This window comes from Tinamus guttatus, unplaced genomic scaffold (assembly GCF_059628265.1).
Source record: "Tinamus guttatus ecotype Peru unplaced genomic scaffold, ASM5962826v1 Tinamus_guttatus_pri_ptg000287l, whole genome shotgun sequence".
Lineage (NCBI taxonomy): Eukaryota > Metazoa > Chordata > Aves > Tinamiformes > Tinamidae > Tinamus > Tinamus guttatus.
This window is the reverse complement of record NW_028288821.1, coordinates 7,708,475-7,726,592: the sequence shown is the minus strand read 5'-3', so window position 1 is coordinate 7,726,592 and position 18,118 is coordinate 7,708,475. Positions and strand designations below refer to the sequence as shown.

General features: G+C 36.1%; 1 protein-coding gene across 3 annotated transcripts in view; it reads right to left on the bottom strand.

Annotated features, from left to right (window-relative positions):
- Window positions 1-10,644, bottom strand: part of THOC2 (THO complex subunit 2) — a 46,988-nt gene extending 36,344 nt beyond the window's left edge. For 2 of the 3 annotated variants that reach the window (XR_015913542.1, XR_015913543.1), the window contains exons 1-2: window positions 2,022-2,159; window positions 1,018-1,069 (exon numbers count right to left, since the gene is read on the bottom strand). Coding sequence is in view for 1 of the 3 variants with exons in the window: in XM_088527564.1 (XP_088383690.1) it covers window positions 1,018-1,069; window positions 2,022-2,113; window positions 3,561-3,619; window positions 10,451-10,644 (397 nt within the window). In the remaining 2 variants the exon portion in view is untranslated. Of the gene's footprint in view, window positions 1-1,017; window positions 1,070-2,021; window positions 2,160-3,560; window positions 3,620-10,450 lie in introns of those variants that run through there. The other variant, XM_088527564.1, reaches the window with a different exon arrangement.
- Window positions 10,645-18,118: the final 7,474 nt, after the last annotated feature.

The window sequence follows — 18,118 nt, the reverse complement described above, 5'->3', positions numbered from 1 at the left end:
GTAGTGGCTCAAACAACAACTGAACTATGTTTTCTAGCCCAGCTTTAAAAGCAGAAGGGTGTCTGCATAACAAAGACTGGTTTTAGAACAAGATGACAAGTACACAGAATGAAATATTATGAAAGAAAAATTCAAATTCATCCATTAGATGTTACAGAATTGAGGATGCACATGCAAACTTAGCCAAGCCTCACTGTTCATACGCTGTCAGAACACATGCTCATATTTTTTCGGGAGAACCCCAGTCTCTTTCAGTATATATATTCGGTATATAGGACAATCTGTGACAAACGGACTGTCAAATTAGTTTGCAGAAATCAGTTGAAAAGACTAAGAAGATATACAACAGGACTCAGCCTGCAAGCAGTTAAGAGTATGACCTGCTAAGAAATATGTATGCAGGGTTAAAGTTCTCAAAGGAAACAAACAAGCAAGCAAAAAAAAAAATCCACACTTTTAACTCAATGCTATACAGCATAAAACCTACCAGAGGTTACTGCCAGAGTAAAACTGTGCAGATCTTTAGAGTATTTTAAGTTCGCAAATCCTAATTTTGCGAACAATGCCAGTTGCTTTGAGATTTTGGAGAACTAGTATAAGCCCCACTTCATTAACAATCACTGTACTGATAAAATATTTACAGAACACATTTTGAGAACAAGAGATCTATTTGTGAATAAGATTAAGTTATTTTAAATACTTGCAAGAATGATAATTACAGAAAGTCAAAGACTACACTAGTTAACACTTGCCATTATTGCAAGCTAGCTCCTTGAGCTTTTATTGACACATGAATTCCCACTGCCTTTATATAGGTAAACATACAGAAACTGTAATAGAAAAAAGGAGTTAAGAGACATTAAGAAAACAGGGATATACTGAGGAAGAATCAACACAGGTTTTGTAAAAAAAACAAATGTTTCATAGACACAAAAAGATTCCCTGAAGAAGTCAACAAGTGCATATAACATTTCTACAAACTCCTCCCAATGTGGAAATGTAGGGAAGAAAGCTTACCTAGGATGCAGAATACATCAGCTAAAATGGAGGGCATGTCTTCCCGAAATTCCTAACAAGGAAAAAGGTAACACTCATTGTAAAGACAGAAATCCCATATCTAGACTTCCATTGCATAAAGCAAGCACATGATTGATCAAAAAGCAAGTTTACATGCGTTATTAATAAATTTGCAGTAAATTCAGCAGTTTATTTACTGACTAATATCTAACTGTTGCTGATATATTGATTATTGCTTAGCAAAACCATATTGAAAGGCGAGAAAAAAAATTTTGTAACACCTGAAAACCTCAGGCCAGAGGAATTCACAGATGTGTTTTAGGCTGTTAAAACCTGAATGGGTACTTCTATCACTACGCACTGTTTCAGGGACTTCTATAGTTCTACAGTAATCAACTTCAAGAAACACATTTTTCAAATTTTCCAAATTTGTTCCAAAATCAGTTTAAACTTTTTATTTTTTAAGCATACTCAATATTTTGGGAATCTTAAAAGCTGAAAAAAAAAAAAAACACATTCTTTTCCTCACCTCCCCCCTTTTTTTTTTCTTAAAACGTTTTGAATAAGGACTTTTTAAAATCAATTAAATGCATTATTTTAAAAGTCATCATAGGACTAGTATTTCACTAATAAAATGGTAGACAGTTGCATTGCAAAAAAACAGATCTAATTAGAAAAAACAGCAGGTGGCATTGCATTCACATTGCAATAGCAAGTGAAATCTATTCTAGTACATACGAAACAACTTCAGTCTCACTATACCCATAAATAATGATTTAATTTTTAACTATGGTAAAATTAACATATAGTTATTACTCCCCCAAAAGTGGGAATTATATAGAAACCTCGACAGCCTACATATTACTATTGCATGATATTAAGAAGATATTGTTAGATATAAAAAAATAAGTCTGTTGACCATTGTCCTGATTGATTTTAATTCAGACTTTCACAATAGACTGCAAAATTTAACACGTATGCAATTACATAAAATATATACTTACTATAACATCACCAAGAACATTAGAAGCTTGATCATGCTTCAGGTTTCCTCTGACAACATGATATGCAAGCTCATATAAAGCCTGTTGAATATCTGCTGAAAGAAGACAATGGTTAATGAACATATCAGGTAATTGTTCATTTACCTTTTAAAGCAACATCTGTAGTAAAGTAGTAGACTTCAGACAAGTAAATGTGATAAACTGCTCCTCAAAATAAAGGTGAATTTTTAATTGATACTGCTAAATTAAACTGCTATACTGCTTTTGCATGATGTCTTAGAGAAGATGATCCACTTCCAAGAGATTTAATGCAATGAGAGCAAAATATGATGAAAAATTACAAGAGCCACAAGTAGAAAAGCTTGAGGCTTAATAGCTAATTAAATAAAAACAAAACATCAAAAAATCACAGGAGCTACATAAATACTGTATTACAGTATTTTAATCATACCCCATAATAGATTTGCCTTTAAAACCCACTTCTCTAGGAGTCTCATAAGCTTCTGGCACACTCTGCTTCAACAAAATGTCTTTTTTCAAGGGGCGTAAGTGCAGCACCATGTAAACTCCAGTGTACCCTCACAGAAAAGAATCTAGGTTACATGACTCAAATTCTTAGCAGCCAATGTCTCACTACAGCAGATCAACCATATGGGTTACCTGAAAGGACCTCAATCACTTCTATCCTATATTGGTGCCTTGAAAAGAGATCACTGAGCATACAGCTATTCCCACAGGATCTGCTAAACCTCTGCAGCAAGGTCAATAAAAATAAAACAGCATATAAAAATTGGTCATCAATGGTTTATTTCGCATAGAGAACACCAGGTGTCTATTCTTTAAAAACTTTGGGAAGAACAAATTTTGCTTTCTTGAACAATAAACACTCCCTCTTCAGAAGCGTTACTTATAAATAATTTTAACATAATTTATCTTCCCTTTTACTGTAGTTGTCCATTATGACTCTATTAGCAAGAACCAAGGCGTTACTTGAATAGCACAGTTGTTTTGCTCTCTTAGTAATGAAACTTTTCTTACGATGCATTCTGCAGAGCAAGCCTAAAATTATTTCTCCTTGAAACTTAGAAAATTTCTTAAAATAAGAATTGCAAAAACTTAAAAGACATCCATGTACATTCATAAATAAGAAAGCCTGTAACTCATATACTGCTTAGAAAAAATACTTTCTGTAGCAGATAATTACAGTTGCATATACAAGGGCTTTTACACAAGATTTGCTTTTAGAATAAAATCTGGCTCTTCACAAAGTTTAAAGCAGTCTTCTGTGAGCCTTCTTCTGTGTTGAGTTTAAAGCAGAACATGCATTTCTGCATTTTCTATAGAACAGAGCAGAAAACAGACTAGCTGTGGATGGGTTGTGCTGCCTTGTTATTTACAGTATTCTCTATTGCACCTCCATTGAGGTACATTAATTGTCACTGCACATGAATAATCCAAACAAATACATGCATAAACCCTTTAATTGAATGTTTCTATCTTATGCTTCTTTGATAAAAAGAAAGCAAAAAATAAACTTGCCTCTGAAACCCGTATTATCATAGCTTTTATTTTCACTGAGAGCACGGCATAGCTGCAAACTGCAATAAAGAAAGAGCAGTTAAATAATTGTAATCGAAAACAGCAAAAAGCATAAAAAAACAGTCCTATACTAGTATACCATACATCTCTGTTTTGTTGTTTCCTTTCCTGACTAAAAGGACTTCAAACTTTGGCAGTTTAATTGCCTGTCCACATTTTATTTTTCATAGAGTAAATATTAATTCACAGAGGTTACACAGCAATGAAATACAGCCCATTTATAATGGGCAAAGTAGGGCCTGTTTATTTCCATAATTTTTGTTTCCTCACAGGGAACTTCACGCAGGGGAGGGAAAAACAAAAACACCGCATACATACACCACACATGCACCCCCCCCCCATCCAAAGCAATATAAGGACATAAAAGGAGGCATGGATGGAACTGTAGTATTAACCTGCTATTAATCAATAAGCAAATGCTTGTCTATACCTAGAACTAGTTTTCAGACTGGCCTGTAGATTCTGTATTCAATCATGTGCATGATTTCCTGATGCACAGTCTTAGCACAGAAAAGACAGAAGTTAACTGGTAAGAACATATTCTCATCACCAAAGCAAAATATTGTAGGCTGGGAAGACCTGTCATGTTGGTGTTTTACAGTCACTTCTGAGGCCTCCTTTCACCAAATTTGCCATAACAAAAAAATATTTTAATTACACTAGATTGAATTCTAAAGAGACAGATTTTCAAGCTACAAGGATTCTCTCCTCCTTCACCTTTTCTGTTCAGGCAAGGCTTTATTTTATTTTATTTTTTACTTACTTAAAGGCAACAGTAAGGAAAAAAAATACAGATATATACCCATACTATTATAGCCACTAATATGTAACCCAAGAAGTTCCACCACCCTTGCTATTTTGCAATTAAAATTGTTTCGTGCATTAAAAAAAAAAAGTGATCTGTAGACACGGAAGATAGGGATACCTACTATCTGAATTGCATGGTAAAGTTACAGTTTTCATCCATATGAAATTTAACAGTTTGATATCATCATTATGTAAGAGATTGCTATCACAGATGCTTAGGATCTGTGATGCAAGGATTCTATAGCAATCAGTTACTCATTTTGTTTGCATTCGATACAGACTTATCACCTTGCAACAAACAGCTGTTCCAGCTGTTCCAGGATTATATTTAGCAAATGCAAGGTGTGTATACATATCCTTTAAAAACTACTGAAACATAGAAAATTTGACATACAAATATAATGCAACCAACAGATAAACATAACTGCAATAAAAAGTGATGGTATACTTAAGATGTTCTTCATACTGTTGAAAAACATGCAATATATTATAGCATAAAGCGAATAGACATGTCAAAATAGAAGAATGGTTTTTGGGGCTTTTTTGGTCAATAGTGAATATGCTGGTTCCTTCTCTCTTTTTTTTCCCCCAACCTCTCTCAAGTGTGTAACTTCTTCAGCTGTCCTCACAGACTACATCAATTTGGTCCAAGGCAGATTTCCCTAAGTTTTCCCTTTGTAAAGAGGTATCTTCATACACATTCATTTTTAAATTCCGCATATAAATAGTAGCAAAGTGGCAATCCTACAAAAAATCTATTTTTGCACAATTTGACTTCTATTGACATAGAGGTCATGTCAAACAGACTACATCAGCAACTACACTGGCTGCTGCAACTAAAGAGCTTACTTAAGTTATATCTAACATCATATCAGAGTTTCAGCTTCTTCTAAGCCCCATTTTGACACTACCAAAATAGTAGGCATCAACTTCATATGACTTATGTTGATGAATAATTTGTTTCTTATCAAGAACACAATAAGATCAGTAGGTAAGACAGTTTGATTTATATTTATCATTAAAACTTCTGAAATTATTTAAATTAAAAAAAAAAAGCAATTACTCATTGAGTGAAGGTCAATATGGAAATTTTTGCCAGTAAGAAAAAAAAACACTAATACTGTTCGGATGTAAATTAATAAATAACTGTGCTCTTGTTCTTCCATAAAGATGCTTTTCCCAAAACAATGACATTTCCCAAACATGCTGTCAGGCAGTACTGCTGAGGTAATTTAATAGCTTGACAGTGCACAAAGGGGCAATTTCTTTGAGATAGTTCGTGCCTTCCTTACCTCCCTCTCTTCTTAGCCACACAGTTCAAAGCCCTTGTATCAGTTAAATAACCTGACAAATCTGGCATAAAACTGACCAAAAAGCAATTTTTTGCCAACTTTGCAAGTTAGTTACATTTACCAAGATAAGCATCAAAGGGAGCCATGAGGAATGAAGACAAGGTAGAAGCACTCCTTTCCAAGACCAACAAGGCATTTAGATTAATTCTTTAAGTCTCAACTGAGTACATGTTAAACTAAAGCAAAATAGTTTATCTTTCACTACAATAAAAGTATCAGCATGATTAATAAACTCAACGAAGAGTCACCACAACACTTTCTCAATTAACACCAAGGAAAATGAAAATTTTAGGCTCGCTTTTCAACAGATTAAAACACAAGTTTTCTTGAAACATTTATTACTCTAACCCTGTATTTCACCTATGCAAGTTTAACATGGATAAGTAACTCTAAAACAGCTGTACTACAGAATGACAGTAATGTAACATGCAGTAAGTTTGAAATAAAATTATGAATATAACCTGCAAAGTAAAAATCAATTAAAGAAAAGATTGATTCTGAAAACCAAGTTTTTTACAGTGAGGTTGGTTTTGGACTAGGATGGGATAGCTTTGCCTTTTTAAAGACAGATTCTGAAGTACTGATGAACATGCGTAAAGTTTGCATGGCAGAACCAGAAACTGAATAAAGCCTCCCAAGTAATATGCAATGCCCTATACTTTCAGCTATACTCCCACACACAGTATATGGCACTACTTAGCACAAAGTGCATGTGCCTGCAAATATTTAAGTATATGCATAGTTTAACTGATGTGTGTAGGTCTTTTGTTGTGATAAAGAACAAGCATTTGCATTTTACAGTCAGGATGGCACAACTGCAACTAAATCCTGTTTTCCTAACAATTAAGTTTTCCTGACTCCCAGGTCTTTATCTGTTACTTAATACGATGGTATTTCTTGGGCAAGTGAAGTAACAAACATGTCCAAAGCAGTTGGAAGCTTGAATATCAAAGTTTCGCATTCACAGAATGTTAAGCCCCTTCAGTGTGTCTTGAAGCTTAACATAAACCTCCAGTCAAGTAAATTATTAAAGCCTTACTTCTCCCTGGAAGGGTCCTTGGTATTTTCAGTTTATCATAACAAAAAGCAACAGCATCACTGTAATAAGTTATCTTATGATATTATAAAAGTACATATGGGCTAGGGTCAGGGACTAGCATCTTATCATGGCAGGCACTATGCAAAGAACAAGCTCCTTGCTAGAGGAACTTACAGTTAGGTACAAAAGAGAACATACAGATACACACACAGTACTACAAGGAGTCTGGACTGATCAGCACACTAAGCAACTGCACAGATTCCAACACAATCTCTGCACAGTATTTGGCAGTACAAAAACAAATATAAGTAATTTATTAAAGTATATTTAGACAGAGATGAATCTGAAGAAACTAGAGACATACAAGATGATCACATCCTGACCAATGTCTGGCTTTTATAAATAACTTGTAACAGATCTACCTAGCATATATTGTGCATTTTCCTGTATGCATTATATATTTTTATTTGCCAGTAGCAGAACTAATTCAATATCTATTGAGTTATGAATAAAAGTTCTAAAAGAAACTCCCAGGTAGTAAATAGGTGCTACAGCTTAGAGCCTACTCTGCTGCATTATTATCTCACATAACACCCATGATATATACAAAAACCTTATCTTCCAGTTTTTGGTCAGTAAGGTCTTATGCTGATAAAGCAACCAAACAAGCAAACCTGAAGTTAATATTTTTTTCATAATACTTCAAAAATAGAGAAAAATCATTATTTTAAAGGTGATTTCATTGCTGAATTTTAAGTATCACTGTGTTTTGTTTTCTTTAATAACCAAGCAAACTTTTTTCTTAAAAAGGAACAGCAACTCCTACAGAACACAGTAAGATTACAAATCTTGTATGTTTTGGGGCATAAACCGATCAGCATCCTATTATAAAAGATTGTATAAGAAAACAAAGAGTCTGCCTTATGCAATCATTATTAACATTTAAACTTCCACTATATTTAAAGACTGTACCATTTTTTTCTCTCAATACAGCAATTTTCATACTCCCCAATACATAGCATTTTCACAGAGCTAATACTAATCTAAGACAGTTCTGTCTTGTACTGATCTGACCAGATTCCATAAGTCATTTCATACATCAGCAAGCAAGTATTTTCCCATATGACCTAATCTTTTCTTTCTACTTATAGTAGGTTTTACTAAAATAATAATAATCATCATCATCATCAAAGATTACAGAAGAAAGTTCGGTGTTCGTCTCTTTGTGTAAGCCCACCACTTTTAAAAACGCAACAATACAAGAGTGACTGTTGCTTGACTCTGTGCATTGGCTTTATTAGACCAGATCTACACACACACTATTTTCTAAGCACACACACTATTTTCTAAATACATTATTTTCTAGGCTTTTCACCAAAACTCATAAATTTAAGGTTCACCCTTCTCCACACATAAACGACTTTGCAGAATACCTAATTTATATTTTGGAGAGATTCCTAGATAAATAATTGAAGAAAAACATGAAATATTGCATTTTCCCTTCCTTGTTGTTACGAATACTTAAAAAAAAAAAAAAGCAGCGTTCATTCGGGGGGAGAGGGGGACTTTTTCTAAAACTTCACAACTTTTCCCCTAACAAAATAGAATTACATTATTCAGTAAAGACTCAGTAAAGAAAACGGCTTGAGAGAGAGAGAGAGAGAATTGTAGACAACAATCACATTTGCTTTAAAGTTTCTTAAAAAAAAATGCTAAGCATTTATTGAACTGCATTTAAGCAGTATTCCAGGTCAGTTGGTAATACCCACATAAGTAGGCTATCATTTTCTTTTGTTGTACCCCCAACAAACTAGGATTCCCCTCTGCTCCCGTTATATTTAACACATACTGCCTTTTAGGGGAAAGGGAGCATGTGAAACACTATCACGGTTTAAAAAAAAAAAAAAGTTGCCTTTCCCACAGCAAAGCTTTGAGAACTAAAACAATTCAGCAACCATTATATGATTATCTGTGGAGTTTCTCTCCTCACACAAATTTCATAAAAATCTCAGTAACCTGTGCAAGTTACAGAAGTTGCAATCATGTGTGTCTTCTTTGGGCAAAAAAAAAGGCTACAGTACCATAGGACCACCAAAAAAACAACAACAAAAACCAAAAAAAAAAAAAATCCTCCACCTGACTGTAATACTATAGATAAAATTTATAAAGACAAAGCTTTATAATACTTCTGCATTTTCAAAAGGTATGATTAGCACAAGTTCATATATTTTATTATGTTTTTCATACAAAAGTCACTAAATACTTAAGCCCATCAAAAAGGTTCATCAAAAACACTGCTCAACTGATACAAATTCAATAATCACCCAACCATTTTAAGCAGAAGGTGATTACAAAAAGCAATATGAACCTCACCTATTGTTGAGGGGTCAGTGAATAGACAAGTTTTTATTGTCAGAAATGCAGTTACAGCACACCTTTTCCTTGGCCTCTCACTCACAATGATTCACATCTGCACAATACACACCAGAATCTGTTAGCCTGATGTGCTAACATGGTCACTGCTTTGACACAGTTCACAAACAGAAACAGGACATAAAAAGCAGGGCGGGAGGGCTTTTTACTACAAAATGAAGCTGCTGTGAGTGGGATGCTTTTTCTTGATGTTCTTTTTTTGTGAAAGGAATCTTTATGTTACCTATTTTCTACTCCACTACTTTGTTTTATGCATAGGGAAGACTAGTACACACTAGTGTACTAGGGAAGACTACACAACCTTTTAAAAAATATGAAAAAAGAAAAGTAATAAAAGATTATTGAAAAGTCTTATAAAATAACTCCAACTGTTTTTATTTCAAGCCTTATTTTTTTAGTTATAAAAAGCAAGCAGAGATTAATGGAAAATTAAAGACTATTATTTTCCCAAAAATATATATAATAAACTGGGCACCCACATCCAAGCTAACATATTAACATAAATTTCAGAAACTTTTACATAAACACCTGCACAAAATTGCTTCTGAAACATAACAGCCAGCACATTTAGTGAAGCTGCAAGCTTGGAGATTGCTCAAGAAAGAAGCGTTAAAGCTTCTGGTGGGGACGTTAAAGATTCCAGGTGTGACAGTCACTACCACACCTATATAGGCTCGGGAAGCAGAGAGGAGACCTTCTACCACACACAGATTGCCCTGTGGGACAAGTGGGCACGACTGGCTGATCCTACGGAGATCAAGGGGGACAGCACCTCGCAGAAGGGGAGGCAGGGACAGGGGCTGAGGTATCAGACAGAAAGGCCAGCTCTGCGGGGCCAGCGGGACTCGGAGCACCCGGCTCCCTCACCCCGGGCCCGGCTCCGGAGGAGGCGCCGGCATCCGCTAATCCCGGCCCTGGCGCAGGAAGGGGGCGCTCGGGCCCGGGCAGAGTCGGGCCTAGCAGCGAGGACGCGCTGCGGCCGAAGCCGTTAGCAGGCGACAAGGGCGGCCCGGGCCTGGGCCCGCCACCCGGCCAGGCCTTCACCCCTGCGGCTCGACGGCGAAGGCGCCGCGCCGAGCTGCGCCCTCCCGCCCGCTGCGGCCTCCGCGCCCCTCCGGACCCCGCCGCCGGCCAGCCCGCCCCTCCCTCCCCGCGCCGCGCGGCAGCGGCCCCGTGCCGCCTCGAGGCCCCGCACTCACAACTCGCTCTTGCCCGCCTTCTCCCAGTTCTTTATCCACTCGGCAGGGAGAGCCGCCGCCGCCATCTTCCCCGTGTGGCGCCGAGAGCCCGGATGGGGCAGCGACGGGCCCGGGTCAGAGGGGACGCGGCGGCGCGCGAGGGCTGCCGGGACGCGTGCGCGCGGCACCCTGGGTAACGGCGCGGGACGCTCCATGGCGCGGCCCGGGCCCGCCCCGCCCCCCGCCGCAACCGCCGCCGTCGCCGCCGCCGCCCCCGCGGCGGCCCCGGGGCGGCCCGAGCGGGGCCGCGGCGGCGCCTCGGGCACGGCCGAGCAGCCCCGGCAGCGCCCGAGCGAGCGCCGCAGGCTCCGCAGGCACCGCGCAGCGCCGCCCCGCGCCGCCCCGCGATCCGCGTGAGGGGATTCGCGGCGTTTGTCACGAGGGAGAGCTCCAGAACCTTGGAGTGGTTTTAACCCCCGGTTCAGGGAAGGCACCCGGGGTGGTTTGAGTGTGTTACATGGATTTTAAACCAAGGCGACGTAAAATGTAACGTGCATTTCAACTCCATTAACAAAAAAACAAAAGCCGTTGTAGCAGTTGTTCAGCTTTTCAAATATTTGCCTAGGAATTCGGGCCCCGGGTGCTTTATTTTAAAACAACAAGATTTTCTCTTCAAAAAGAAACGTTCTAGAACAGGAGTAAAGCACCTAACGGCTGGCAGATGACGGTGCACTGCTGCTCCCCCAAAACGTGCCTAACCCTTGGACTGTGATACATATAAAAAAAACAACAAACCATAAAACGTACATGATGTGGCCTCCCACAAAAGTATCTTATATTTATTCTATTATGGCCTTCAACTGAAAGTCAAAATGTCACTGATAATATTGTGCTATGTGTGAATCTTGACTTTTTTTTCTAGTTGGTGTGCCCTCTTAATTATGGATATAAACCTTTTAGTAGCTATAGGGATATTCTCTGATCATCATCCCTAATACATGTGCCCATCTCACTGTGTGGTGTTCATCTCCGCAAGATTCTCAAAGCTGTTAATTTCTTTTGGTTGTTAATTACTATATTTAACAAATATTTAATTTGCTCAGGCATCACAGGTTAGTTTTCCTTTAAATTCCCCTTGCCTGTCAGTTGCAAAGTCATTATTCTGTCTCCCTTCCTAATCTTCCACATGTTTTCTCATCTATTGAGGTATAAATTGTTTCACAAAAATGCTGAAACTGAAAAATAGCTGTGAATTTGAGCTGCACATCTGTGAAACGAAATTTTAATTTCATGGTGAGCATGCAAGGAAGCTAATGGGCAAATATGGAAGAATAAATGATGTAGACCTTGCAGCAGCAAAAAGGTTAAATCCCAACTTTGTACAAGGAAATTAAGCTATTTATTTTGTGAGCTATATTGGTATAGCGGAATATAGGCAGAATATAAATGTAGCTGTTTCGTGTGATTTAAACATGCATGCAAAAGAAATGTCTTGAAAATCAAATTGCATTTACTGCAATAACTAATGTTCTATAAAGTCTGTGAAAAGCTTGTACTCGCTTATATGTTTATGCTGAAAGATAAGCACTTTAATATCAAGATCATTGATTACATGTTATTAAATGTATACAACAGGTTGTTTCAGGTCAATATGGTAATCTTTATTAATTTATTTAATTTATTTTCGTTATTTTATTTTATTTTATTTAGTTTATTATTTTTAGTTTATTTTAATTTAATTTATTAACATTTATTTTAATTTATTTTAATTTTTTTTTCGTTACAGCACCAGGATGCTTGTCTTCATATGATAATGAAAATATCTCAACAACAGTGTTACAACTATAAAGTGTAAATTTTCAACTTTTTTTCTTCAGTTAGATTTTATAATTTGACAAGGAGAAAATATGTGCTCACCTAATTGAAGTTTGTTTTAAAATACACAAATGATCCAGTTATAGAGACTACTTAACTTTTCAGTGTTGCACAGTCTTGCAAAATACTGGCTGTTCCTGCAAATATTTAGATCTCTCACCCATCATCTACAGCAATTTCCCTAGAAATACTTTTTCTTCTCTCTTGGCCAGAGCTAATTAACAAAAGTCTGTGGATTTTTGTAGCAGTGCCCTGTGTGTCTGGGCCTTCTGCAGTAGCAGATTGCGATGCAGCCCTGTTTGGTGAGTGGTATTGTATGTTTACTGTTTAGCTAGTGATCACAATAATTAACGATGAGGGCAGACTTTGAAATATATTAAGAATACCCCTGCGTTCATGAAAAGATTTTACAAAAGTAGGTTACATGCCTGGCTCCCATGGGTTTCAATGGATCTGTTACAATTACCCTAATTACGCACATTTGTCTGGCAGGGACCTGCCTGCGACTTTGAACCTACAAATATCGGGAATAGCTGAATCTTAGACTATATAAAGTTAAAATATAACAAAGTCTGATACAACTTCTCAGATTTTTTTAGAGTGAAAGTTTTAGCTGTTTTCATGGTTTTTAAAACTTAATGATCATTGAAACAAATTTTAAATACTTGGAAGAATATTGTACATCAGTCATTCAATAGTGATTCAGTAAAAATGTTTCACTATTTTAACAGTTGGACTATTAATTAAATAGCTCATTAAATACTTATGGAATAATTCGGCCTGAGATTAAATTGCAATCAATGATTATCAAACAAATTTGCCAAATCAACATTACTATACAATCTATACATTTTGCTTATACTAACTAAATTATATAATTAACTTGTAACAAATGGTATGACTATTACAGTAAAGGGAATGTATTAGCTATGGTGCTGATACTTCATGTGGTAAATACTTCATCATTTACAATCCATTTACAGCCTATTCTTATGAATGTATGCTCTTGAGTAATTTCACCTGCTGAGACTTGCACAGATTAGATATGATAATTAAGTTTCTCTCTTATGTAAAGGTTTTCAAAGTCAAGTCCGTATGTGTTAAATTGTATTTTATATGTAAATATATTGACTTATAGCTCAAAAATATTTACACTTTTCAACACATCATAATTCTCAGCCCCAAATTATTCTTTTCAGGTTGTTAATAAAGGGAATTGTTAATACTAAATAATTATAGGTAGGTACTGTTATTATAGGTACTGTTATTATAAGTCCACAGGAAATGAAATATTTTTTTCCAGAAATGATTATCAAATGGAAGACTACATATTTCCAATTTCGTATTATCTAGAACTGCATCATAAAAAAGAGGAATGGAAAGCACATATAAATACAGCTCAAAATATATTCGTGTTTTAGAGATATATTTATTCTAGGCTCAATCTGCCTTCCATTATTTCCATTAACTTTACTGATGTTATTGTATTTTTGCAGTTTAAGATAGATATGAGACAAAAGCATATGCAGGTCTTTATAGCTTAATGAAGCTATTCATCACTTGGCTAAAATATATTTTAGATAGGCATTTTGTTCTGTTGTTGATCTATTTACAGTGTTGAGAGATTCTATAGCTTAGTTCTGATTAAGGAAACGAATTGCCATAATTCAGTATATTCTATTTCCTTCTGCTTCTCTTGCCCATATAAATGAAAGCTTTGATAGAACTTTCTGCTTTTTCTCCTCTTTTAAATACGCTTTATCTTCAGATTTGATTTGCATTCCAACAAAATAATTCCTTTATGTTCTTGTGCAATAATTAATCTTCACTTCTGAATGCTACTGTTTTTTTCTCTCTGAGTTTTCAAGTCTTATTTCTCCACCTTCTCACACATTTTCTCTTATTTCATACATTTATAAAGAAATAGAAATTTATCATGAGATGGATACTTGGATCATTAGAAATAAAATCTAGAAAAAAAAGATTATTTATAACATTACTTATTTAGAAACTTAGAAAGCAAAATAAATTTTGTGGACATATGGTGGCCATTGTAACTCTACTTACAGGCATCTACCTACAAGCAAGGCAAAACATTTTGAAAATAACCATGCACGTACTCATCTTGAGATAACTATATTATTGATACAGAATAGTTTTCACTCCTAGGCTATTAAACCTTATTTGTTTTATACTTATGTGGTGCACATCTTTGTCAGTGATAGCTGCTACTATCTGAAGTATGAAAAACTGCTGGGTTCAAAAGTGAGATATACTTTATAGTTCTACACAACAGCCTTTTGGTTTATTCTCTCTTCATGAGACTTGTGTGTGCTTGAAAAAGCATTTGAGAGAGACAGACATCCTTGTTAAAGGCTAAGATATCTCTTTTATTTCCAAAATGGATATATTTCCATCGCAATCAAAATATTTATTTGCCTGAGTTTTGGGGGATTTTGTTTGCTTGTTCGTTCATTTTTATGTTTTTGGCTCCTTTGGATATTTTTAGAATTATCTTACTCTAAATTCCTAAAACATACACTTAAAAAAAAAAGAAAGAAAGAAAGAAAAAAAAAGAGGAAAAAAAGAAAAAAAATGGGGGAGTGTTTCTTTTGGGGGATATTCCCTAAGCTCTCGCGTAGATGAAAAATGGTACAAAGAAGGTATGCGTACACGTTTTCCAAATGATCTCCATTTCATCAGTGCTGTTTAAACAAGTAATTCCAAACATCAGCTAGTACTGGCCGTTTCTATTACAATGGCAACTGGAGGGAGAAACATTCTCAGATTGCCAAATAGTTTTTATAACTTTTTTTCATAGTTAAACAAAGTATTACTTCATGATCTCAAACTATAAAATGTACACTACTTTTCTAGAATTTGGATTAAGATCATTAGTTGTGGATAAACATGCTGTTTGAGAAAAGTTTGCTTGTTTTCAGCACACAGATGCAGGAATGTTTTAGTGAGCATTGTTTATTGTTGGTCTTTCTTACTTAATTCTAAACACAAGCAAGAGTTAGCTGCAGATTAAGGTTCAGGTTCCAAATCCCCTTGGCCTGGAAGTATGCTGGTCTATGTTTTGGAACAGTATCGTTCCTCTTCTTAACTTTTAATTTTTCAGGACAAGCCTACATCATTATTGTATCTTTTTTATTGTGGCATTGAGAGAATATGAAGATTTAAGGTAAAGTTTAAAGTTGCTTAGTCATTATCAACATGGTCCACATACTCATTTGGGTTGTGTACCTCAGATATCAGGTATGTTAATATGGAAGTGTGTCTGTGACTAATGATAATCATGTAAGAGAAAGTCTGAATTCCTGAACTTGAGGTTTGCAGACCACTGAACAGTCAAACAAGCTATTTCTAACAATGTCAGTCATGATACCTCTTGTTCATTGTTTCTTTGTTCTCTTTCTTCATTTCCTGGTATTTTGATTCCAACCAGAGTCCAAAGCCGATGTATATGTATTTCTTAAGTACACCTGCTTTTTTTTATGTGAATATCTCCTTTAACCTATCTGTTGAGCCTCAACCGCAGCAATACAAAGAATTTGTGAACTACAGGAAAGTTTGCCCTGCTAGAATCCGGACAGCCATCATGAGTTTCTCTCGTATACAGAAATTCTTGGACATCACCAACAAGACATGTGGGAAGAATGAGTGACCAAACTGATCAAGTGAAAAAGAGATCTTGTTAACCACAATGTTATTCTTTCCAGTCTCCTTCTTTTCTCCTTTTGGCATAACGTGGTAAACAGAAAGCAAGGACTAGACAAGGGATGTTTCCATTGTGACATGTATAGTATCTGTATGCCAGCACTAATATTCTGGCAGAAAAGAATTAAAAATAGTATTTGGCCTTGCACCACATTCTTGCTAAAATCATAATCATTATTTATTGAATTAATCAGTTCAAACAGAACTAAAACAAGAAACTAATTGCATGTTTACAATTTCACTCCTTACTTGGTCTACCTGATCACGTGGTTTTGAAGGAAAGTAAATATATTTCTTCCTAAGCTGACATCCCATGCAAGTGAACTTGGAAGTAGTTTCAGATAACAATATACAAAATATCAAAAACGACTGGGTTTTTACTTGCTTAAATGCTAAGTTTTCCACAAGACATACATTCTTGGACTTAATATTGCAGCCGATCTTTGATGCCTTTCATTTTAAAAAGAAGGACATTTTACTGCATTTTGTCTGATGAGCAGAAAATTTGGAAGTTACAGGAAGGTTTCTCCAGCTAACATTGAAAAGGCTCATCATCCCCCCCCCCATATTCTTATTTTTTTGTACAGTGACGTCTAACCCTCTCTAGCTTCCTTTTGGACTTTTCCACTACATTCACTAAAATGTAGTGAGAATGATGTTTACCATCTGCTCATAGTTGAAGAAAATAAACAATATGCTGTGCTAGTAAGTGCTATGCATAAAATGAATGTGTGTCAAACACCTGGAAGAGATAATCAGACCAAATTTTCTGTGGAACAGCATAAAAATGCAAGACTTTTGTATTTCCATCAAACCACTGCATGTCTTCCTTCTGCAGTAGCAGAATCAAAAGAATGCATGAGTGAAACACAGACTCCTGAGAAAATATTCCTTGTCAGGCCAGCGTTTTGTCATTTGGACTTTAATGTCTTTATCATTCTTTTACTGTTTCTCTCATGCTTGTCTTCTGCATTTTTTGATTCATTTTCTGCTGCATTTCTGAAATTCTAGCTCCGCACTGCACAGCCCTTTGTTCATTAACCTGATAGTAATGGACCAATTAATGTTAGCGTTTGAGGTTCATTACAATTCACAGTCACATTGGGCTTTACAATTCCTACATCAACAGGCTTAGTAGGGAATAAGAAGTTACATTCATTTCTTAGAGAATCAATATCAATGAAAGCAGATTCTCATATGAACCTCCATGACTCATGACCTATTATTGATCAAAAACTTCATGTCAATAAACTGTTTGCTAAGACTAGTTTGTATTTATCTGACTCCATCATCTTCAAACTGATTAAAACTTGTAACATGATTGTGTAAAAAAAAAAGAATAAAATAAAAGGTTTAAAAGAGGTTAACATTTGGAATTAATTCTGCTGATCCAGGCGGTTCAGGGTGCTGCTGGCCATCTCTGCTGCCAGGACACACTGCAGCTCATGTCCACGCTGTCTGCCAAGCTCCCAGGTCCTTTTCAGCAGAGTGCTCTCCAGGCGGTCATTCCCTTGTGCTTTTTGCAAAGGGTTATTCCTTTCCAGGTGCAGAGTTTGCATTCATCCTTGATTAATTTCATAAAGATCTTTATTATCTGTTTTTTTGGGGTGGAAATTTCTCTTTTCCATTATGATTTCTTATCTTTCCATTTCTGTAGTTACTTGGTTACATTTTTTAAGTGTTTGATTTATAGATCACAACCTGCAAATGGGCCACAGTAAAAGCACCTTGTGACCTCTAAAAACTATCTATTTTGTTCAGGAAAGCATGAAAACTTCAACTAAGCAATGACATTTGTGAAAATCAGTATTAACAATGGGGTATGACAAGTATTTACAAAACTATTCATGTTCATATTACAATATTAAGGGTCTAGTTTTCTACTGTGTCAAAGATTGTGAAATAAATATTCTGACTTTGGACTACGTGAAGTGAGTTTTGATCGATGCAAATTTCTGCTACTGAAAAGGTTATTTTCTTACAGATAGGTAGCTTTTTCGTCCCAGAATTTTTCAGGTAATTAAATTCTGTCTGGCTTGCATAAATAGTGCCTGCAATGCCTCAGCTGTTGTGCTTGATTGATCTAAGGAA